The sequence below is a fragment of the Oncorhynchus gorbuscha genome, linkage group LG11 (assembly GCF_021184085.1).
Source record: "Oncorhynchus gorbuscha isolate QuinsamMale2020 ecotype Even-year linkage group LG11, OgorEven_v1.0, whole genome shotgun sequence".
Lineage (NCBI taxonomy): Eukaryota > Metazoa > Chordata > Actinopteri > Salmoniformes > Salmonidae > Oncorhynchus > Oncorhynchus gorbuscha.
The window spans coordinates 51,558,403-51,584,592 of NC_060183.1; the positions used below are offsets into that span (position 1 = coordinate 51,558,403).

The 26,190-nt window shown below is 39.8% G+C and overlaps 1 protein-coding gene across 1 annotated transcript in view; it reads left to right on the plus strand.

Moving 5' to 3' along the window:
- The window catches only part of LOC124048893 (WD repeat-containing protein 5), a 31,494-nt gene that overhangs the window by 1,355 nt on the left and 3,949 nt on the right, over nucleotides 1-26,190 (plus strand). The window contains exons 2-7 of the mRNA XM_046370061.1: nucleotides 4,170-4,298; nucleotides 4,678-4,786; nucleotides 8,035-8,108; nucleotides 8,199-8,288; nucleotides 24,088-24,177; nucleotides 24,310-24,393. Coding sequence (XP_046226017.1) covers nucleotides 4,227-4,298; nucleotides 4,678-4,786; nucleotides 8,035-8,108; nucleotides 8,199-8,288; nucleotides 24,088-24,177; nucleotides 24,310-24,393 — 519 coding nt within the window. The 5' untranslated portion in view covers nucleotides 4,170-4,226. The remainder of the gene's footprint in view (nucleotides 1-4,169; nucleotides 4,299-4,677; nucleotides 4,787-8,034; nucleotides 8,109-8,198; nucleotides 8,289-24,087; nucleotides 24,178-24,309; nucleotides 24,394-26,190) is intronic.

Genomic DNA, 26,190 nt, shown 5'->3' on the forward strand with positions numbered 1-26,190 from the left:
AATTCATGAGAAGATTGGCAGAATGTTGCCCAAATCCATCTTCCATACCTTTTTCCATCTACCATATTTGGTAGTGAGTGGAAACGCAATAAAAAAAATCAGTCTACAAACGTAGTTCAATGCTTCACATTTATACCATCCAGTGAAATATCTATCTGTGTTCTCATGCTCCGAGTGTATTCACCGGCCACGTCTTCTTGAGTATGTTCCTGTGAGGATGAGTGTGGAGAATGCATAAAACAATACATTTGAGAAACACTTGCACTCCCCCTGCTGTATTACCTCATGTGTCACTGAACCTTCTTCCAGCCAGGACAATGGCAACAATAGACGAAATATATATATATATATATAACGACAGTCCATCATTACTTTAAGACATGAAGTTCTGGCTACTTTGAAGAATCTCAAATATAAAATATATTTTGATTTAACACAGTTTTGGTTAGTATGTGATTCCATATGTGTTATTTCATAGTTTTGATTTCTTCAATATTATTATTTAAAAAATAAAGGAGAGCTGCACACTCTAGGAGCTCAGATGCAAAAATATTTATGTGTTTATTTTTTTTCGACAGACACGCTGTCTTCATCAGGATATAATGACAAACACTGCGGGATGACTCATTTATATAGTGTCTAAAGACACACGTGACTGTAATCATGGCCAGGTGTGGCCTGATATCATTGGTTAATTCTCATATATTAAAATAGCATACAGGAAACATAAATGGATAGCGTACGATCATAGATACAATTTAGCTACATAAGCCTACAAACATTTACAATAGCAAAATCACAAGAATGGCTTCAGATCTAAGTCTACTTTGAGACCTAAGGGAGCAAGGGTCTTTAAATGAAAGATCCAGGCAGCCTCTCGTTTTAACAATGAATTGTCGAGGTCACCCCCTCTCCTAGGGAGGGTGACATGTTCGATGCCAATATAACGTAGAGACAAAATCGAGTGGTTTTCTTCCAAAAAGTGGGCCGCAACTGGAGAAGTCGAGTTTTTACACCTAATGGTGCTCCGAGATACGTCCTTTTGTTTCGCGCTTTGTTTTACCCACATCATTTATACCACAAGGATGAGTTATAAGATAAATAACTGCTTTAGTGGAGCACGTGATAACACCTTTTGATTGGGATATGTTTTCATGTTTGGGGCTGTTTTGAAGGGCTGCTTTTTGACTTACAGTCATGTGGATAACAACATTAGACCATTAGACCATAACAACAAACAACATTTATAAGTTCCATTGTATTGAGCACAGCCATTACACTTGTAGTTTCCATCCAGTAGGAGCGCAAATACATGTTCTGCAGGGATATTTTGGGATGGTAAATCAGAGTTTACCAGTTGATGTAGAAAATAGTGAAAATAAAGAAAAACCCTGGAATGAGTAGGTGTGTCCTAACTTTTGACTGGTACTGTAATTGTTAACATAAAATATTTTAGTCACGCAACATTTGAGATGTGAATATTCAACATTTCATTCTGAAGTCGGAAGTGTATTTTCTCTTGATCTGCGCAAATAATGTCTGCCATTGATTTCAGTAGATTATGTGACATTTTTACGTGGTTGCGTCATTTCTTTTTATACTTTCTGTTGGAGCTTGTATCGATGTACATATTTTGAAGCATGCAAACGAGTATGCATTGGAGAAGTGCCCTCCGTGTTCCAATTTGTGTGCTCAGAGCACGGTAGTATGCATTTTGAGAAACTCCAATGGATTTCTTTTATTTAGTGATCATCAATTATTTGGTTATTTGTTAGCTATAATAAAACCAACCTTTCCAAGTGCAAAATGGTGATCAGATGTCTTATTCTAACTCGGCTTATGATGTTTGCCCTTACTCATTGTTACTGGTCTTAACCGTAAATAGGTTTTCTCCAATGTCTGCGTTTGTTTTTAAAACGGCATGAAGACAAACAAATTGATACATGATTTTGGAGATTATTTTTGTAATACACAAGCAAAATGTACAGATCACATGTATTTATTAAATTGGCACATTTTTGGCAGATTTGAAGAAACTTCAACCCTGTTACCTTATTTGGCACAGGAACTTAATAAAGGCATTTATTTAACTTAAAATAGACTTGCAGTACACCTTTGGACTTGCTTGGCACTTTTTTTCTAGACACGCAAAGCTTTTTACCTGCTATTTATTTAATTGGCCCACCCACCCCCTCTTCAGAGGACAAACGTAACTTTGTTTTACATTTCAGTTTTTTTGTTAATAATTATTGTACAGTTGGAGTCTGAAGTTTACATACTTAGGGTTGGAGTCATTAAAACTCGTTTTTCAACCACTCCACATATTTCTTGTTAACAAACTATAGTTTTGGCAAGTCAGTTAGGACATCTACTTTGCACGTAATTTTTCACTGATAATACACTGTATCACAATTTCAGTGGGTCAGAAGTTTACATACACTAAGTTGACTGCCTTTAAACAGCTTGGAAAATTCCAGAAAATGATGGCATTTCAATCTTCTGATGGGCTAATTGACATCATTTGATTCAATTGGAGGTGTACATGTGGATGTATTTCAAGGCCTACCTTCAAACTCAGTGCCTCTTTGCTTGACATGGGAAAATCAAAAGAAATTAACCAACACCTCAGAAAAACAATTGTAGACCTCCACAAGTCTTGTTCGTCCTTGGGAGCAATTTCCAAATTCCTTAAAGTACCACTTTCATCTATACAAACAATAGTATGCAAGTATCAACACCATGGGCCTACGCAGCCGTCATACCGCTCAGGAAGGAGAGCGTTCTCTCCTAGAGAAGAACGTACTTCGGTGCGAATGGTGTAAATCAATCCCAGAACTACAGCAAAGGACCTTGTGAAGATGCTGGAGGAAACAGGTAGAAAAGCCTCTATATCCACAGTAAAACAAGTCCTATATCGACATAACTTGAAAGGCCACTCCGCAAGGAAGAAGCCACTGCTCCAAAACCGCCATAAAAATGCCAGACTACGTTTTGCAACTGCACATGGGGACAGAGATCATACATTTTGGAGAAATGTCCTCTGGTCTGATGAAGCAAAATTGAACTGTTTGGCCATAATGACCATTGTTATTTTTGGAGGAAAAAGGGGGAGGCTTGAACGCTGAAGAAGATCATCCCAACCTTGAAGCACTGGACTGGCAGCATCATGTTGTGGGGGTGCTTTGCTGCAGGAGGGACTGGTGCACTTCACAAAATAGATGGCATCACGAGGAAGGAAAATTATGTGGAGATATTGAAGCAACATCTCAAGACATCACTCAGGAAGTTAATGCTTGGTCGCAAATGGGTCTTCCAAATGGACAATGACCCCAAGCATACTTCCAAAGTTGCGGCAAAATGGCTTAAGGACAACAAAGTCAAGATATTGGAGTGGCCATCACAAAGCCCTGACCTCAAGCCCATAGCAATGTTGTGGGCAGAACTGAAAAAGCGTGTGCGAGCAAGGAGGCCTACAAACCTGACTCAGTTACACCAGCTCTGTCAGGAAGAATGGGCCAAAATTCACCCAACTTATTGTGGGAACCTTGTGGAAGGCTACCCAACACTTTAGATCAAAGTTAAACAATTTAAAGGAAATACACTCAATTATTATTTGGGAGCATGTAAACTTCTGACCCACTGGGAATGTGAGGAAAGTGATGAAATCATTCTCTCCACTATTATTCTGACATTTCACATTCATAAAATAAAGTGGTTATCCTAACTGACCTAAGACGGGGAATTTTTACTTTGGTTAAATGTCAGGAATTGTGATAAACTGAGTTTAAATGTATTTGGCTAAGGTGTATGTAAACTTCTGACTTCAACTGTACATTTATTCTTATACTTTTATGCACAGTATTACGTGGTAGGAATACAGTTTGATATACACATTACATATGAAATGGTACTCATCATTACATACTCTTGCAAACAAAGGCACACCTACAGAGGACAGACATGGATACAGGGTAAGCGTTTCATAAGAAGTTTTTGTTGTTGAAGTATTGACCTTGGGAGAATCGACGTAGTCAGAGCTGAGTTCCACAAAGCCTGGTTTCAGCTCAACTCAGTTGGACTTCATCAGAAACGTCCTTCACCATGGAATTGAGTTTAGTCGGCTACATCTTGGCATAATGAACATTCCTTTCTGCTCTCCTCTTTTGCAGGCTGGTTGTCCCACGTGCTTTCACGAACCAATCCCACTCGGCTCCATCACTATCACCATGGCAACAGAGGAGAAGAAACCAGAAACAGAGGCCACTAAAACGTCATCTGCATCTGCCAGCCAGAGTAAGGTATGGGTTCATGCTTGCCCTCATTGTCGCCAGATAGTGTGACAGCTGTCTGCAGGTATGGCTCCTGGTAACTGCATGTCACGTTAGAATGATTCCATCTGACAGAAGACAATGGCTAGCCTTATTACCATTCAAATGTTTTTTTCCTATGGATTTGTACAGATGGGCTACTACCCCATTGGTTCCCTGGGACCTGCTTTGATGAAACCTCTGTCACTTGATACTCAAATATACCATGTAGCCAGATTGTCCTGTGTCTCTGCTATTTACATAGTGTCTGAATCTTTTATGTTTATTTTTACGGGAAATTGCCTTAAATGCTTCTACAGATATCAACTGAACTGCTTTCCTGTTCCAAATGTTTACTTCCCCTATTTAGTCGGCACCAGTCAAGCCCAACTACACCCTGAAATTCACCTTAGCCGGCCACACAAAAGCAGTTTCATCTGTCAAGTTCAGTCCCAGTGGAGAGTGGCTCGCCAGTTCATGTAAGTTTTTATGATGAGTGCTTTAGGTGGGGTTAGAACAGTAGGTTTACCGAATACTGCTATTAGGCTTGTAACTTTCATGCACACGGTGTTGTAGAATAAAATGTATAACATTTAATTAAATGCAATGTTCTTTCAATGTAAATGAACTGATAACTCTTGCATGATAACTAAAGGAAGGCACAGTTAGACATGCTCCGGAACTTTGGCGAACTTAAACCCCCTGCTTTGGGCTGGATGTCTAGTTCATACTGTACATGCATAATCTATGAGCAGAATTACTGTTTTAACTAAATTAGACATGAAATCCCTAGTTTGAAAGTGACCATTTTTATGGAAGATATGCTGCGCCATATTCCCCCACGTTGGCCGCCCCCCTAGCAATTCAAGTTCCAGAGAGCGAACAATGACGTGGTGCACATATCTGCACATATGTGATTTAGTATGCAATTTAGCTTTTTGGCTTGCGAGCGATACTTTCAGAACTACGGGCTAAAAAGTATACCAAAGTACCAGAGAATTTCTAATCGAATATCCAAACACTTTAGTATTCCATTACTTACGAGAGTATTCATTTAAAAATAATAATAAATATAGGCCTTATAACAATGAAAATGCTTTGTCTTTGCGCCATACAAGTCTATAGCCTATCATGACATTTGACATTAATTTAATAAACAAAAATTTGACCGTTTGTTTTGACGGGCACTGCATAAAAATGACGCGTGTAGCCTGCACAGGTGTGAAACATGTCAGGCGATCAAAGCGGAACTACAGTCAGAGGCTCCATATGTAGCCTAGCAAGTGAAGTGGGATATTTCGAATCTGCGCAAAATGGAATTCAAACTACGGAATTAAGTTACCTTAATGAGAAGCAGTAGACTACAACGAGCAACCAACAGGTTGGCTGTTGTTAAACTTGAATGGAGTTGTTGTAGACAAGGATGGAGAGCGCAGCAAAACCGTCTCAGTTAGCCTTGCTAGTTGGCTAACTTAGCTGGTTAGCATAGCTAGCTTCTTTACGTCGATTTTGAGGCAGTCAAAACAGGCACTACCAGATAAAGGGCTGGGAATTGGCAGGGACAATATAATTTAATTACAATATTTGGGTGCCGGTATGTATTCTCACGATTCTATGTATTGCGATTTGATGTTCCAAACATATTGCTCACTATATGTCTGCTGCAGAGAGACGAGAGAGCATGAGAAAATGAGTCTTCATCATTCATGGAAATAGCTGGAAACATTTTGGCTCAAACAATTTAAAAAGATGGAGAACAAAAGAAATACCATAGTTTTTGCGCAGGTGTGGGCGACTAGCGCCAACATCGCTACCTTTTTAAAAAATGCAAATCGACACTTGGAGTTTATATAATATCGCAATACAGTGCCTTCAGAAAGTATTCACACCCCTTAAGATTTTGTTGTTACAACCTGAATAAAAAAAAATGTTACATTGATATTTGTCACTCGCCTACACACAATACCCCATGATATCAAAGTGGAATTATGTTTATATAAATGTTTAAAAATGAATTAAAAATTAAAAGCTGAAATGTCAGTGGGTCAACAAGTATTCAACCCCTTATGTCAAGCCTAAATAACGTCAGGAGTAAAAATGTTCTTAACAAGGCACATAATACGTTGCATGGACTCACTCTCTGTGCACAATGGTGTTTGACAAGGTTTCTGAATGACTACCTCACTCTGTAAAAAAAGTAAACATTAAATACACCTTTGAGCATGGTGAAATATGAATTACACTTTAGATGGTGTATCAATACACCCAGTCACTACAAAGATGCAGGCATCCTTCTTCCTAAATTAGTTGCCGGAGAGGAAGGAAACCGCTTAGGGATTTCACTGAGGTCAATGGTTATTTTAAAACGGTTAGAGTTTAATTGCAGTGATAGTTTTCTCCTATGGATGGATCAACAACATTTTAGTTACTCCCCAAAAATAACCTAATTGACAGTGACAAGAAAGAAGCCTGTACAGAATGAAACTATTCCAAAACATGCATCCTGTTTGTAGGAAGGCACTTCAAAATAGTGTGGCAAAGAAGTTAACTTTATATTCAGGTCATAAAGTTGTTATGTTTGGGGCAAACACAACATGTCATTGAGTACCACTAAATATTTTCAAGCATGGTGATGGCTGCATCATGTTATGGGTATGCTTGTCAATGGCAAAGACTAGTGAGTTTAGGATAAATGGGAACGGAATAGAGCTAAGCACAGGCAAAATCCTAGAGGAAAACCTGGTTGTCTGCTTTCCAACATACTGGGTGACAAATTCAACTTTTAAGCAGGACAATAACCTTTTTAAAAAACGAATTGGGTTCAAATCTAAGGCAAGACTTAAATTGATGTCTCGCAATGATCAACAACCAACTTGACAAAGCTTGAAGAATTGTGAAAATTATACTGTTCTTCAAATATTGTACAATCCAGGTGTGCAAAGCTCTTAGACTTACTCAGAAAAAGTCACAGCTGTAATCGCTGCAAAAGGTGATTCTAACATGCATTGACTTGGGTTGAATACTTATCTAATCAAGATAAACTTCACATTTTAGTGTCCTTTTGTTGTCCCCAGCACAGGGTGTACCTGTGTTTTTTAAATATATTTGTTCAATATATACATTCAATGTTGTCATACCTGTTGCCTATATCCTTTTGATGTTTGCTTTCTCACCAAACACAAGGAAGAAAGAGGGGGGTGTGTGTGTGTGTGTGTGTGTGTATATATAATATATGGAGCACAGTGCATGTAAGATTTGTGAGTGTGATTTGATGGACATTGGTGCTTGCATGTATAGTTCCTTCAGAGTATTCACACCCCTTGACAAAAACCCCCAATGAAATACATTGTAATCCTACTTTTTAACACAACAAAATGTGGAAAAAGTCAAGGGGGTGGGAATACTTTCTGAAGGTGCTGTATGTAACGGTTATTCCATCACTAACCAGATGCTATCCCATGCTATGGCAGCAAGAATATTGTCTGACTAGTGCAAATATGGCTACTTTCTCTCTCCCTCCTGTCTTACATAGTGCTGCTCTGTTTGCTACTGCAGCAGGGTGGGGGAAGGGCAGCGGCTGGTGTCTTTCCCTAGTTGTGCAGCAAGTGCCCAGGTTTTTAAGAACATTATTCTAGTGGTGAAAATATTTCAAATGCCCATCCCTAATGATAACACTACATTTCAATAGAAAATGCTTATGTAACCTGTCTTGAAATATGTTTTACAGCTGCTGACAAACTGATAAAAATTTGGGGAGCTTACGATGGAAAGTTTGAGAAAACAATATCGGGACACAAACTTGTGAGTTCAAGCTTCCATTATATATATATTTTTATGGATATGCCTCTAGTGTGGCACAAACCAAGTTGCCCTTTCACTTGTCATCTGCAGGGGATCTCAGATGTCGCCTGGTCCTCAGACTCCAACCTCCTGGTTTCAGCATCTGACGACAAGACTCTAAAGATCTGGGACGTCAGCTCGGTAAGAGGCAGGATGGGGAGGTTATTCTCAGAAATATAGAATAAGGGGGCTGGTTTGGAGATGGCATAGAACAGACATGCTTCTGTATTAGGCTAAGAAATGATTCCCAAGTACATTTATTCTCAAGTGTTTTATTTTCTCTGTTATGGTGTGAGCACTGAAAAGACATGCATTATTGTTGCTGACACTCCGCTGTTCAGATGAAGGGAATTAACACTCTATAATGTGCACCACTGCAGCGGTCAACTCAAACTGCAGTGTGTAGCTGCGGGCAAAGTAATTCAAAACATATACTTTATCACTCAGGATGTAACTTCCCAGTGCTACTATTTTTGCCATGTAATGTTATGAAATAGTCAATTCAGTTGAAGATGCTACATGTAGAATGTCTCACCCATGTGGAAGCTAGGTGAATTGCAACAACACTTAAGCTGAATATAAACAAACATTTACATTTAACATTTAAGTCATTTACAACCAATCAATCAATGAAGTTATAAAGCCCTTTTTACATCAGCCGATGTCACAAAGTGCTGTACAGAAACCCTGTCTCAAACCCCAAACAGCAAGAAATGCAGATGTAGAAGCACGGTGGTTAAGAAAAACTCCCTAGAAAGGCCAGAACCATGGAAGAAACCGAGAGAGGAACCAGGCTCTGAGGGGTGGCCAGTCTTCTGGCTGAGCCGGGTGGAGATTATGACAGAACATGTTCAAGATGTTCATATATGACCAGCGGGGTCCGATAATAATAATCACAGTGGTTGTAGAGGGTGCAAAAGGTCAGCACCTCAGGCGTAAATGTCAGTTGGCTTTTCATAGCCGATCATTCAGAATTAGAGACAGCAGGTGCGGTAGAGAGAGGCCAACAGCAGGTTTGGGACAGGGTCTACGTCCAGTGAACAGATCAGGGTTCCATAGCCACAGACAGAACAGTTAAAACTGGAGCAGCAGCATGACTATGTGGACTGGGGACAGCAAGGAGTCATCAGGCCAGGTAGTCCTGAGGCATGATCCCAGGGCTGAGGTCCTCCGGGAGGGGAGGGAGACAGAGAATTAGAGGGCGCACACTTAAATTCACACAGGACACCGGATAAGACGGGAGAAATACTCCAGATATAACAGACTGACCCTAGCCCACCGACACAAACTATTGCAGCATAAATACTGGAGGCTGAGACAGGAGGGGTCGGGAGGCGCTATGACCCTGTCAGACTTTCCCCCTTCCCTGCATCCCATTTCCCCACAACATTTGGTGGCTATGGAAACTAGTGGATAACACGTGCGCTTGAGTGTTTTACTTTGTTTCATCCACCAGCTTCAAACAACTGAAAATACAATATTTTGAAAATATATTTCACAGCGATTTTTAGATTGTACAATGATTCTGTACACCATGAATTGCTTGTTTTGTCACAAACTGAAATGATTTCTGTGTCTGTAATTTAAGTTTTCCATTTATTTGGATGTTTTGTGATTTGGATGTAGACTGTTGATGGAAATGTAGCCCTATGTGGTGCAATGGAGGCCTTGATGGTATAAGCCAGTGCAGACACAACTGTCATTTGATAAAACTGTTAAAAATAAATGTAGATGTGTCTTGGATTGAGGGGTGAAGGTGGTCAGGGGTTGTCAACTGGTGGCCCGTGAGCCAAATTCAGTCAGCGGGCTATTTTATTTGCCCCTCAAGTTCTCTGAGTAAAAAAATAAAAAATAGGTTGTAATAAAATAATGGTACTTATTGAAAAAAGATCAAGATTCTCTAGAAAAGGTTGGCCTTAATGCAAATATAAGCCCAGCTCATTTTACATAAAATATATAGGCAAAAATACTGTTACTGTAAACACGTGATTTTGTTTGTTTTATTTCTAATATGCAAATGGATGGAATTGGTCAAACTCGCAGTTTAATACATGTACAAAATCATCCTCTTTTCCTAAAATCATGATGGTCATTACTTTTATTTATTTACATGAAAGTGGAGGTTAACTTGGCTCCAGACAATCGATCTGAGATCGACTTAAGTTTCAGTTATGCCAAACATGTCTCAGCATTTAAAAAAAAGAACATATAAAGCTACAGAATGAGTAATACCGGAGTTTTTGCACAGGTTCAGCCGACTAGCGCTAGCTAACGTTAACCTCTCTGGGATATGTGGGACGGTAGTGTCCCACCTCGCTAACAGCCAGTGAAATTGCAGGGCACCAAATTCAAAACAACAGAAATCCCATAATTAAAATTCCTCAAACATACAAGTATTTTACACCATTTTAAAGATTAACTTGTTGTGAATCCAGCCACAGTGTCCGGTTTCAAAAAGGCTTTACAACGAAAGCACACCAAACGATTATGTTAGGTCAGTACCTAGTCACAGAAAAACAAAGCAATTTTTCCAGCCAAAGAGAGGAGTCACAAAAAGCAGAAATAGAGAAAATGAATCACTAACCTTTGATCTTCATCAGATGACACTCATAGGACGTCATGTTACACAATACATGTATGTTTTGTTCGATAAAGTTCATATTCAAAAATCTCAGTTTACATTGGTGCGTTATGTTCAGTAGTTCCAAAACATCCGGTGATTTTGCAGAGAGCCACATCAATTTACAGAAATACTCAAAATAAACATTGATAAAAGATACTACTGTTATGCGTGGAATTTTAGATCCACTTCTCAGTAATGCAACCGCTGTGTCAGATTTTTTAAAAACTGTACGGAAAAAGCACCCCATGCAATAATCTGAGAACAGCGCTCAGACAACAACACAATCCATACAGATATCCGCCATGTAGTGGAGTCAGCAGAAGTCAGAAATAGCATTATAAATGTTCACTTATCTTTGATCTTCATCAGAATGCACTCCCAGGAATCCCAGTTCCACAATAAATGTTTGATTTGTTCGATAACGTCCATTTATGTCCAAATACCTCATTTTTGTTCGCGTTTAGTATACAATCCAAACTCGCGATGCGCGGGCAAGTCCAGGCGAAAGTTCAGACAAAGTTATATTACAGTTCGTAGAAACATGTCAAACAAACTATAGAATCAATCTTTAGGATGTTTTTTATCGTAAATCATCAATAATGTTTCAACCGGAGAATTCCTTTCTCTGTAGAAATGCAATGGAACAGAGGGAACTCTCACGTGAGCACATGTGATCAGCTCATGCCACTCTGCCAGACCTCTGACTCATTCAGCTCCCATTCCCCCCTCCTTCACAGTAGTAGCATCAAACAACATTCTAAAGAATGTTAGCATCTCGTGGAAGCCTTAGGAAGTGCAATATGACCCCATAGACACTGTATATTCGATAGGTAATGATTTGAAAAACTACAAACCTCAGATTTCCCACTTCCTGGTTGGATTTTATCTCAGGCTTTTGCCTGCCATATGAGTTCTCTTATACACAGACATCATTCAAACAGGTTTAGAAACTTCAGAGTGTTTTCTATCCAAATCTATGAATAATAGGCTAATATTAGCAACTGGGCCTGAGTAGCAGGTAGTTTACTCAAGGCACCACGTGTAAATTTTATTTTAAAAATATTTTTTTACAATCTATTTGGAGTCATAGACTATAATATTGTACAAAATAATATTGTAATACTCTACTGTATACATTTTTCCTTCATCACAATCAGTTTGTTATAACCAGTTTTAGGAGGACGTGTCATTTACCCCTTCCTTCACCCGACAGTTGGCTGCCCATCTGATAATGGCCGCTCAAAACTACACCTAAACTATATTGAAACTAATTTCACTCATATATGTAGCCTAAAGACAAGTTTCAATTGACAATAGTCTGATGGGTGACAATCTTTTCAATTGTGAATGAAGACACTGAGGGAACAGAGCAGCGTGTGAAATTGACAAAGGGAATGGAGCTTACCAAAATAATAACTTTTTTCTAATCCTAGGTTCATGCAGGTCCGACATTTTGATTTATATTACATATCAGAAAAAGCATAGTATAAGGTTTATAAAATAACTGCTTTTGCCAAACAACTCAAAACATTTAGCAAATGAGCTCTATTTCAAAATGTAACTTTTTCCAAAGATGACTGCGGTTCCATGTATTCAACACCTGAGCACTCACGGCTGCATATAGGCAAGGAAGCACAGACTTGTAACATAATCAAACTTAAAATATGCTATTCTGTTATTTTCTAACCAGCTGACTACACCAGGGGCGCATGTATGTTGATTATGTCCATCCACACCTGACGTGATCAGGACCGCAGGTTGAAATATGAAAAAGACCTCTGAACCAACTATATTAATTTGGGGACATGTCGAAAAGCTTTAAACATTCGTGGCAATTTAGCTAGCTAGCAAAAGGTCCTCTGACAATTAATCAACAGATAAAATGGTAAACCAAGTTAGTTTCTAGTAATCTCTCCTCCTTCAGTCTTCTTCTTTGGACTTTGTAGTGGTTAGCAACCAATTTTAAGGTGCATTACCACCACCAACTGTACTGGAGTAAGAAACTTAGTTCATCTTTCAATCACCAATGTGGGTATATGCTCCTAAAAACCAATGAGGAGATGGGAGAGGAAGGATGTGCAACGCGTCACAAGTAGAACAAAGTTATATTTTAGCGCCTGGCTAGGCAGACGCTCATGAGCAGTTTGGATGCAACAATTGAATAATATGTGAATGCTCAGCGTGTTAGGTACATAATGTTTAAGACCTGCCAAAACAAAATAATGGATTAACACTTGAGTTGTGTAGTTTAGCATGTTTTTTTTTTTTTTTTTTTACATAGCCTACAGTAACAAACTAATGAAAATCCTATTGTATTCTTCGATTTTTTTCCGTATTCTGTGACCTTCATAAACACAACCAAAGGATTTATTAGAATGTTGACGCTAAAACAACTGGGAATTGGCTCAGAATGTGATGGCTAGAGGCCTGGCTTTTCTAGTGTAAAAAAGACTTAACATTGAATAATCAACAGCAAATACATATAGGGCTGGGCGATGTGGCCAAAAATCAGATTTTATGTTTTTGAATAATATAAGTTCTACATTTGCTTTGAGTAGTGCATGACCCTAGGGTGGTAACACAAGTATTCACACCCCTTTTCCATATTTTGTTACAAGGTGCGAGTAAAATTGATTTGTCTTTTTTTGCGTTAACAATCTACACAAAATACTTGAATGTCAGTGGAAGAAATGTTATTATGAAACCTTTCCACACATGGATTGTAGAATATTTAACTTAAAATTCTTCAAACTTTGTCAAGTTGGTTGTTGTTCATTGCTAGACAGCCATTTTCAAGTCTTGCCATAGAATTTTGAGCCGATTTTAAAGAAAACTGTAACTAGGCCACTCAGGAACATTCGATGTCGTCTTGATAAGCAACTCCGGTGAATTTGTCGCCCAGTGTCTGTTTGAAAGTAGCCTGAACCAGGTTTTCCCTCTTGGATTTTGCCTGTGCTTTGCTCCATTCCATTTCTTTTTATCATAAACTGCATAGTCCTTGCCGATGACAAGCATACCCATAACATGATGCAGCCACCATCATGCTTGAAAATATGAAGTGGTACTCAGTGATGTTGGATTTGCCACAAATTATAACACTTTGTTTTCAGGACATAAAGTTCATGTCTTTGCCACATTTTTAGCAGTTTTACTTTAGTGCTTTATTGCAAACAGGATGCATGTTGTGGAATATTGTTGTTCTGTGCCGGCTTCTTTTCTCTCTGTCATTTAGCTTATTACTGTGGAGTAACTACAATGTTGTTGATCCATTCAAAGTTTTCAAAGGGATATTCACGGGTTTTTAATCTGTGGTTGACTCTGTTTTGAAATTCACTGCTTTACTGAAGGACCGTACAATTATCTGTTTGGACCTTACAATTATCTGTTTGTGTGGGGTACAGAGATGAGGTAGACCGTTCATAAATCATGTTAAACACTATTATTGCACACAGAGTGAGTCCATGCAATTTATTATGCTCAATAAAGATTGCAAAATTGTGGTTTTATGAACTGATACATTTTACATTATTATACAAAATTATTGCAAACAATAGAATGTTATATATGGGGATGCAACCATCCCAGCTCTGCAGATTCTTCTACAAAGAGACAATCATTAGATCATTTGTTTTGGTACTGTCCATATGGAGCTTGTTTTTGTTTGCATGTTCAGGAATAGATGAAGAATTGCAACATTAACCTGGAGCTAACTCTGCAAATAGCACTGCTGGGTGATTTGAAAAGTCATAGTCAATCGATCAATAATATAATAAATATTTTTGCTAAAGTATTATCTTTAATTTACAATCTGTAGAAACTGAGAATAGAAAGATTCAGAACTTTTGTGAAACAGCACAGTTGATAAATATATGTTCAATAGAAATCAAAACTGGATGGTGTTCAGAGATAGATGGGAGGGGTTGAGTGGAGCTGAAAGGGGGTGACTAAAAACAACAAGATAACTAATGTCAATTTTACTGTGTCCTTAAAATGTATGTAGGTTCAGAACTTTTGTGAAACAGCACAGTTCACCTTCACTTGTTCCACATTTTGTTACAATACAGCCTTAGTCTAAAATGTGTTATTGTTTTTAACCCCCTCAATCAATCTACACAAAATACCCCATAACGACAAAGCAACAACAGACTTTCTGAAATTTTTGCTAATTTGATTGAAAATAAAAAAACGTAGCACTAAAGTATTCAGACCCTTTACTCAGTACTTTGTTGATGCACATTAGGCAGTGATTACAGCCTCGTCTTGCTGGGTATGACGCTACAACCTTGGCACACCTGTATTTGGGGAGTTTCTCCCATTCTTCTCTGCAGATCCTCTCAAGCTCTGTCAGATTGGATGGGGATTTCAAGGCTGATCAATGGAAACAGGATGCATCTGAGCTCAATTTCGAGTCTCATAGCAAAGGGTCTGAATATTTATATAAATTAGGTATTTTTGTTTTATTTTGAATACATTTGTAAACATTTCTTAACCAATTTTTACTTTGTCATTATGGGATATTGTGTGTAGATTGATGAGGGGGGTTTAATTTAATCCATTTTAGTGCAAGTTTGTAAGGTAACAAAATGTGGAAAAAGGAAAGTCAGAATACTTTACGAATGATTTATAGATTATATTAGTACCAGTCAAGTTTGGACACACCACCTCATTCCAGGGGTTTTCTTTGCTTTTTTACTATTTTCTACATTGTAGAATAATAGTGAAGACATCAAAACTATGAAATGACACATGGAATCATGTAGTAACCAAAAAAGTGTTAAACAAATTAAAATATATTATATTTTTAGATTCTTCAGAGTAGCCACCCGTTGCCTTGATGAAAGCTTTGTACACTCTTGGCATTCTCTCAACCAGCTTCATGAGGTAGTCAACTGGAATGCCTTTCAAATTAACAGGTGTGCCTTGTAAAAAGTTAATTTGTGGAATTTCTTTCCTTAACTCAACTAGGGTACATGGGATGCTAGCGTCCTACCTGGCCAACATCCAGTGAGATTGCAGAGCGCCAAATACAGAAATAGTCATTATAAAAATTCAGAAAACAAAACATATTTTACATAGGTTTAAAGATTCACTTCTTGTGAATCCAACCACGGTGTAAGATTTTAAAAAAATGCTTTACGGCGAAAGCATACCTTCCGATTATTTGAGAACATAGCCCAGCAGACAAATCATTACAAACAGTAACCACCCAAGTAGAAGAGTTACACAAGTCAGAAATAAAGAGAAAATTAATCCCTTACCGGTGATCTTCATATGGGTGCACTCAAGACATTAATTTACTCAAATGTTCCTTTTGTTTGATAGTCTCTTTATATCCAAAAACCTCCATTTATTTCGCATTTTCTTCAGTAATCCACAGGCTCAAACACAGTCAAAACAGGCAGACAAAAAATCCAAACATGTCATAGAAACATGTCAAACAATGTTTATATTCCATCCTCAGGTTGTTTTTAGCCTAAAATATCTATAATATTTAAACCGGACAATAACGTTGTCAATATAAAAGGTAAACAAGAAAGGCACTCTCTCGGGATTGCGCATGGAAAAAGCTCTGTGACATGTCAGGGTCCACTCAGAGTGGTCTTACTCCCTCATTTATCAGAATACAAGCCTGAAACAATTTCTAAAGACTGTTGACATCTAGTGGAAGGCATAGAAACTGCAATTTGAATCCTAATTCAATGGATACTGTAATGACCTTGAATAGAAAACTACAACAAAAACTACTTCCTGAATGGATTTCTCAGGTTTTTATACTCAGACACTGTTTTAACAGTTTTGGAAACTTTAGTGTTTTCTATCCAAATCTACCAGTTATGCATATTGTATTTTCGAACGTAAATAATCGATAAAATTGAAGAATGGATGATCTGTGTTCAATACAGGAGGAAAACAAACTAGCTAGCTTTCTGGTCACGCGCCTCTATCTAACAGTACACTATAAGTGACCCTCGTTCTGAAGAGGGCTACTTCTTCATTACACAAAGGAAAAACCTCAAACAATTTCTAAAGACTGGTGACATCCAGTGGAAGTGGTAGGAACTGCAAGAAGTCCCTTAGAAATCTTGATTTCCAATGAAAAGCCATTGAAAAGAGTGACCTCAACAAAAAGAAATCTGAATGGTTTGTTCTCGGGGTTTCGCTAAATAAGGTATGTTATATTCACAGACATGATTCAAACAGTTTTAGAAACTTCAGAGTGTTTTCTATCCAAATCTACTAATAATATGCATATCTTATCTTCTGGGGATGAGTAGCAGGCAGTTGAATTTGGGCATGCATTTCATCCAGATGTGAAAATACTGCTTCCTGTCACCAAGAAGTTAATGTGTTTGGGCCATTAACCCCTATTACCAGCCTGTTCAACCTCTCTTTCATATCGTCTGAGATCCCCAAGGATTGGAAAGCTGCCGCAGTCATCCCCCTCTTCAAAGGGGGAGACACCCTGGACCCAAACTGTTACAGACCTATATCCATCCTGCCCTGCCTATCTAAGGTCTTCGAAAGCCAAGTCAACAAACAGGTCACTGACAATCTCGAATCCCACCGTACCTTCTCCGCTGTGCAATCTGGTTTCCGAGCCGGTCACGGGTGCACCTCAGCCACACTCAAGGTATTAAACGATATCATAACCGCCATCGATAAAAGACAGTACTGTGCAGCCGTCTTCATCAACCTTGCCAAGGCTTTCGACTCTGTCAATCACCATATTCTTATCGGCAGACTCAGTAGCCTCGGTTTTTCAGATGACTGCCTTGCCTGGTTCACAAATTACTTTGCAGACAGAGTTCAGTGTGTCAAATCGGAGGGCATGCTGTCCGGTCCTCTGGCAGTCTCTATGGGGGTGCCACAGGGTTTAATTCTCGGGCCGACTCTTTTCTCTGTATATATCAATGATGTTGCTCTTGCTGCGGGCGATTCCCTGATCCACCTCTACGCAGACGACACCATTCTATATACTTTCGGCCCGTCATTGGACACTGTGCTATCTAACCTCCAAACGAGCTTCAATGCCATACAACACTCCTTCCGTGGCCTCCAATTGCTCTTAAACCCTAGTAAAACCAAATGCATGCTTTTCAACCGATCGCTGCCTGCACCCGCATGCCCGACTAGCATCACCACCCTGGATGGTTCCGACCTTGAATATGTGGACATCTATAAGTACCCAGGTGTCTGGCTAGACTGTAAACTCTCCTTCCAGACTCATATCAAACATCTCCAATCGAAAATAAAATCAAGAGTCAGCTTTCTATTCCGCAACAAATCCTCCTTCACTCACGCCGCCAAGCTTACCCTTGTAAAACTGACTATCCTACCGATCCTCTACTTCGGCGATGTCATCTACAAAATTGCTTCCAACACTCTACTCAGCAAACTGGATGCAGTTTATCACAGTGCCATCCGTTTTGTCACTAAAGCACCTTATACCACCCACCACTGCGACTTGTATGCTCTAGTCGGCTGGCCCTCGCTACATATTCGTCGCCAGACCCACTGGCTCCAGGTCATCTACAAGTCCATGCTAGGTAAAGCTCCGCCTTATCTCAGTTCACTGGTCACGATGGCAACACCCATCCGTAGCACGCGCTCCAGCAGGTGTATCTCACTGATCATCCCTAAAGCCAACACCTCATTTGGCCGCCTTTTGTTCCAGTACTCTGCTAACTGTGACTGGAACTAATTGCAAAAATCTCTGAAGTTGGAGACTTTCATCTCCCTCACCAACTTCAAACATCAGCTAACCGATCGCTGCAGCTGTACATAGTCTATTGGTAAATAGCTCACCCATTTTCACCTACCTCATCCCCACACTGTTTTTATTTATTTACTTTTCTGCTCTTTTGCACACCAATATCTCTACCTGTACATGTCCATCTGATCATTTATCACTCCAGTGTTAATCTGCAAAATTGTAATTATTCGCCTACCTCCTCATGCCTTTTGCACACATTGTATATAGACTCCCCTTTTTTTCTACTGTGTTATTGACTTGTTAATTGTTTACTCCATGTGTAACTCTGTGTCGTCTGTTCACACTGCTATGCTTTATCTTGGCCAGGTTGCAGTTGCAAATGAGAACTTGTTCTCAACTAGCCTACCTGGTTAAATAAAGGTGAAATAAAAATAAAAAAAGGTAGAGTTGGTGTAAAAGACCAAGTCCATATTATGGCAAGAACAGCTCAAACGAGCAAAGCGAAACGACAGTCCGTCATTACTTTAAGACATGAAGGTAAGTCAATCTGGAAAATGTCAAGAACTTTGAAAGTTTCTGCAAGTGCAGTTGTAAAAACCACCAGGCGCTATGAACCTGGCTCATGAGGTCTGCCACAGGAAAGGATGACTCAGAGTTACATCTGCTGCAGAGGATACTTTCATTAGTTACCAGCCTCAGAAATTACAACCCAAATAAATGCTTCATAGTTCAAGTAACAGACACATCTCAACATCAACTGTTCACAGGAGACTGCATGAATCAGACTCATGGGTGAATTGTTGCAAAGAAACCACTACTAAAGGACACCAATAATAAGAAGAGACTTCCTTAGGCCAATAAACACGAGCAATGGACTTTAGACCGGTGGAAGTCTGTCCTTTTAGTCCGATTCGAACCCAATTGAGATGGTTTGGGATGAGTTGGACCGCAGAGGGAAGGAAAAGCAGCCAACAAGTGCTCAGCATATGTGGGAACTCCAAGACTTGGAAAAGCATTCCAGGTGAAGCTGGTTGAGAGAATGCCAAAAGTGTGCAAAGCTGTTGTCAAGGCAAAGGGTGGCTACTTAAACAATTGTAAATATATTTTAAATTATTCTATCACTTTTTTTTTGGGTTACTATGTTTCCATATGTGTTATTTCATAGTTTTGATGTCTTCACTATTATTTTACAGTGTAGTAAAAATAAGGAAAAACCCTTGAATGAGTAGGTGTGTCCAAACATTTGACTGTATTTTTTTGTGTGTGTGTGTGTGTGTGTGTGTGTGTGTGTGTGTGTGTGTGTGTGCACGCGCGCACACTCTGCATTCGGAAAGTATTCAGACCCCTTCCCTTTTCCACGTTACCTTACAGCCTTATTCTAAAATGTATTAATTGAAAATAATATTTTTTTGACATTTTTGCATTATTTTTTTTCAAAATAAAAAAACAGAAGGGGAGCAAAGAGTAAACAAGTAGTGCGTAAGCTTAAAGAAATTGACATTACACAAGGCTGTTGCACATTTAACATTTAAATACTGTTAAAGAAGGTAAAGTAAAAACCAAAACCGGTCCATTCATCGATACCTGTGTGTGTGTGTGTGGTGTGTGGTGTGTGTGTGTGTGTGTGTATAGTAAAATACAGTATTACCGCCCAGCCCTAAATACACATCACCAAATATACATATGTACACATCACCAAATATACATATGTACACAAATTGCACTGGAAGGAGTGGTGTAAAGTGCAGACAATGGAAAAGAAAAAGCAGCGTACAACAATGAATGAAGTTTTATTCATTAGAGTAATGAGGGAATATGTTTAGACTGAACTGGGGTCCATTGGGCACGTGACCGGCTAAAACAGGTGATGGTGGAGCGCTCTACTCAAATCAAACTAATCTGTGCCACCGAGTCATATTGTCAACATAGCAGCGCAATGCATCGTTCAGAAATATATTAATGTGTTTTCTATAAACTGTTTACTAAAACAAATCCCGCAATGACTGCAGGGATAAAGGACTTCCTGCTTCCTCTTGCCGAGAGGGATGCAGAAGCATCTACCGTAACGAATCAGCTCTCATGCCTTGAGATTTTACTGGCTTTAATCTGAGCACTTTCCCTTTAGTGTGGCAAGGCTTGAACAACATGTTACCAACAATTCAGTCCATTTCTATTTTGGTGTAGAATAAGGTGAACTTTAAGTCGCCATGGAAACTGTAGCACCTCAGGGTAGCTTTACATTAGTTATCTGCATCTAGTGAAGACCCAGTGGGCAAAACCAGGTTGAAAAAAACATCAGTATGACATCTTATTCTGATCGAACCTGGCTTCTTTTAAATTTATTTTTGCTGACCACAATATTACGTATTTTTCTGACAACCATACTACCAGTTGGTCATAAAGTCATATTTAAGCCCTCATCATAACCTGGTAGTAACAACCAGACTACAGTGTATTACGTACTGTAAAAAGTATTGCAGAGGATATAGTTGGATGTTGAAAACCTTGTTCATTACATTTCTGTGTTTTCCCATAGTCACCAATTTAAAATTAAAGTCTGCAACATATTCTGACATTTTAAAGTAGATCAAGAAAAGATCTGCATCAATGTTTTGCCCATCTGCATACAGTGATTGTTTCATAATTCACCCACAGACATTACATGCATAGAAAGACTGGGACGGGGTGTATATACAAGCCCATTGTTTTAATTTCTGAATGTTTACTGAGAGTGGTGTGATGGTGTAGGACCTCATCAAGGACCTTTTAGCATAGAATGCCATTTGGAGTGTAGTGGCCCTCTTGAAGAGTGGTGTGATGGGTCAGATCTGCAGTTGAAGAGAATCATTACAACTTCATCAATTATAGATTTTAAAAGGACATTCATAAAGACACTGTGGACTCAGCCGGCTAAAAGTATTTCCAGTTGAAGAAGTTTGTGGCACTTATAGCTTCAAAATAGAGCAACCAGCTCATGTACATACTTTGCGTCCTCCACCGTGGAGGTCAGGGGCATATTTTAGGACTTTCCGGGGGGCCAACGGTGGATCGACCTCCTGAGTCGTATGGCTTTTCATGACACTTACTGTAAGCATAATAAGAGAAGAAAATGTATGAATGATTGGCATAATGTCGGCATGCAGGACAGAACAGTAATGCACAGTATAATATCTTTAACAGTCATAGTCTACTAAAAATGTCTCATTGTTTGTCAAATGTCTCAACTTTTCACATTTACTTACCAACTACAATTGAGCACACACACGTGGTGGCAAAGGCATATTTGTTCCTCTGACCCTTCATATTGAAGTGGGACATTTAATTCATTGGTCATCAATCTGAAACATTTTCAGAGGATAACAAAATGAAATGGCAGTTAGATAATGAAATGTTTTGGCTAATCCTTAATGGTAAAGTTTTGCTTTAATCCTAACATGTTAATATTCACACAACTTTCTATAAACACACCGCTCCATAATCCTGAGGACATTGTCTCGGACAGAGGTTCCCCAAATTGAGGACAGCTTGGCAGTCTTAAAGTCAAATAAAAAAAATGTGAAGTGCGTAAAGATATTTTTTTCAAAAGTTATATCATTCTCACAACACATTGTTAGAAATGGGTGTAATTGGCAAATCTCTTCTGCAACGTGGAAAGTTTGAGTTTGGCTGAGCGACGGAGAATGAGCAAGGGAGAAACTAGACATGACTCTCAGGTATATTTGACTGATATCAAAAGGTCAAAACGTTAGCTAAATTAGCTAGCTACAACCAATGGCTCCAGCAGTTAAAACTGTACATTTAGAATGTCCATGGAGGATTAGCCAGGGGGTAACGTTTGGCAGCTAAAATAGCAAATATTTCCCCCAACAAACCGCCGCTAATTCAGGTGCAGTAATTTCTGGGGTAATTATTGATGCAAATGAATGTCATTTAAAAAACAGGGTTTTGTAAATCCCGGTGGATTGTAGTAGGATACTGAAATAAGACCGGCCTACTTGTTTGTTAATGTCATAATAGAACATCAAAACAGCATTCTGTTGAACAAGAACATGTGCAGTACAATAAACAGTGCAATTTGCTAACAAAGATTACTATTAGAATCCAACACACAGCAAGCTGTATCATTAATTAAACCATTATTTAATTGTACTGCAGTTGTACTGTATTTTAAAGGCAGTGAAATGTTATAAGGGTATCCTGTATTATTGTGCATGTTTATCTTATGCTGGTTGCCTAGAAAACATGTGGAAGTGAATGTGCACATTTCAATTGAGTGGAATGCAACTTTGAAAAACACTACCATAGCCTGTAGTAAAAGCATTTATAGCGTCAGAAAAAAAATCTAAATTAGGGACCATCTCTGATAGCTATAGGACTGCAGAGACTGTCACAAATTCAATTACTTGGAGGTTAAATATATCACTTCATTGTTTTATTTTTTTTATTGATATTTCATCACCTTCTGAATAATAACCTAAAATGGCCCTACTCTTTAAAAAGTTAATCTGTCCAGATAAACTGAAGTTTACTCTGACCGAGTACCATTTAGCTGGAGCCCAGAGTAATATTATTCTGTCGGACTTGGGAAGAGCTCAGCCCGTATGAAGCCCCCCTGAGTCCAAGTCCACGCCAAGTCCCCCGGGTCTCAAACAGAATAGGCCCGAGCCCAGTACAGTACGCCACGAGGCCCGAGCCCAGTACAGTACGCCACGAGGCCCGAGCCCAGTACAGTACGCCACGAGGCCCGAGCCCAGTACAGTACGCCACGAGGCCCGAGCCCAGTACAGTACGCCACGAGGCCCTAACCCGCTTTGGTGCGCTCTGTCAGCTGTTTGCCAAGTGTGCAAAGCTGAATCATGTAAGCCCCGCTGAAAAATAACATTACTACAATTTGAATAATTGTTCTAGTGTCTTATATGCAATGGGGGCATGGCCTACAAACACTATGGACATGTTTATATAAACGCAACAATTCCAACGATTTTACGGCGCTACAGTTCATATTTGGAAATCAGTCAATTTAAATAAATTCATTAGTTCCCAATTGATGTATTTCACACAGATATCAATCCAAATAAGATGTGTTTTTTATATGTCTAAATGACTTCATGAAAAAAACATCTTAATCTGGTTGTGATTTGGTTATAAGACATCTCGACCCGATTTCAACTAATAAAAGACGTCTTTATCATGTCAAGCCCACTGGGTAGGGATTTTTTCCCCCCCCCGCCCACGTTGTCATGGTATTAAAAGGATAATGTGAGATTTTGTCTACTTTTCTACTTACCAAGAGTCAGATGAACTCTTGAATACAATTGTTATGTCTCTGCGTGCAGTATAATGGAAGTTAAGAGGTAGTTTCCCAAGCCAATGCTAACTAGCTGTAGCACAATGACTGGTAGGAAGTCTGCTGTTCTGGTAGACTTCCAGGCATTGCACTAATGCTATTCAGCGACGTCTCCTTAAACTACCTTCAACTGTTTTCTCTGCAGTTGCATCATAATCACTACTTCGAGACCCTCCATGCAGTGGATGTTGGATCGACCATAATGAGCTCATACTGTGAACATGTTTCATTTAAACCCACTCATTTCCTATTGCAGGGGAAATGTTTGAAGACATTGAAAGGCCACAGCAACTATGTCTTCTGCTGCAACTTTAATCCCCAGTCCAATCTCATCGTGTCTGGATCAGTGAGTCCTACCTACTAATGCAGCACTGCTATTGTAATATTTTTACATAGAAAAGGTTATTGCCAACCCTGATTTCTACCAAGGAGTGATGAATATTTGTTGCTGTGTGTGCTAACATGAGTTCTCTTCTAGTTTGACGAGAGTGTGCGGATATGGGATGTTAAAACCGGCAAATGCTTGAAGACCCTGCCGGCCCACTCTGACCCAGTCTCTGCAGTAAGAGATTATGCTCATGTAGACACCTTCAATGAACCTAAAAACAATGTACTTCAGATAATAGATTTTTAGCTTATAGTAGTTGATTATCACACCATCTGGTCAGTGTGCATTTGGAAAGTATTCAGACCCCTTGACTTTTTCCACATTTTCTTACGTTACAGCCTTATTCTAAAATGGATTAAGTTGTTTTTAGCCCTCATCAATCTACACACAATACCCCATAATGACAGTGCAAAAACAGGTTTTATTAATTTTTGCAAATCTATAAATAAAAAAACAGGAATTTACAGAAGTATTCAGACCCTTTACTTAGTACATTTTTGAAACGCCTTTGGCAGCGGTTGCAGCCTTAAGTCTTTTTGGGTACACCTGTATTTGGGGAGTTTCTCACATTCTTCTCTGCAGATCCTCTCATGCTCTGTCAGGTCGGATGGGGAGCGTTGCTGCAAAGAGATGTTTGATCGGGTTCAAGTCTGGGCTCTGGCTGAGCTACTCAAGGACATTCAGAGACTTGTCCCGAAGCCACTCCTGCATTGTCTTGGCTGTGTGCTTAGGGTGGTTGTCCTGTTGGAAGGTGAACCTTCGCCCCAGTCTGATGTCCTGAGCGCTTTGGAGCAGGTTTTCATCAAGGATCTCTCTACTTTGCTCAGTTAATCTTTCCCTCGATCCTGACTAGTCTCCCAGTCCCTGCCGCTGAAAAACATCCCCACAGCATGATGCTGCCACCACTATGCTTCACAGTACGGATGGTGCCAGGTTACCCCCAGATGTGACGCTTGGCTTTCAGGCCAAAGAGTTCAATATTGGTTTGTTCAGACCAGAGAATCTTGTTTCCAATGGTCTGAGAGTCTTTAGCTGAACCTCGGCAAGACGGAGCTGCTCTTCCTCCCGGGGAAGGACTGCCCGTTCCATGATCTCGCCATCACGGTTGACAACTCCATTGTGTCCTCCTCCCAGAGCGCTAAGAACCTTGGCGTGATCCTGGACAACACCCTGTCGTTCTCAACTAACATCAAGGCGGTGGCCCGTTCCTGTAGGTTCATGCTCTACAACATCCGCAGAGTACGATCCTGCCTCACACAGGAAGCGGCGCAGGTCCTAATCCAGGCACTTGTCATCTCCCGTCTGGATTACTGCAACTCGCTGTTGGCTGGGCTCCCTGCCTGTGCCATTAAACCCCTACAACTCATCCAGAACGCCGCAGCCCGTCTGGTGTTCAACCTTCCCAAGTTCTCTCACGTCACCCCGCTCCTCCGCTCTCTCCACTGGCTTCCAGTTGAAGCTCACATCCGCTACAAGACCATGGTGCTTGCCTACGGAGCTGTGAGGGGAACGGCACCTCAGTACCTCCAGGCTCTGATCAGGCCCTACACCCAAACAAGGGCACTGCGTTCATCCACCTCTGGCCTGCTCGCCTCCCTACCACTGAGGAAGTACAGTTCCCGCTCAGCCCAGTCAAAACTGTTCGCTGCTCTGGCCCCCCAATGGTGGAACAAACTCCCTCACGACGCCAGGACAGCGGAGTCAATCACCACCTTCCAGAGACACCTGAAACCCCACCTCTTTAAGGAATACCTAGGATAGGATAAGTAATCCCTCTCACCCCCCCCCCCCTTTAAGATTTAGATGCACTACTGTAAAGTGACTGTTCCACTGGATGTCATAAGGTGAATGCACCAATCTGTAAGTCGCTCTGGATAAGAGCGTCTGCTAAATGACTTAAATGTAAATGTAATGTAAATGTTAGGTGCCTTTTGGCAAAATCTAAGTGGGCTGTCAGGTGCCTTTTACTGA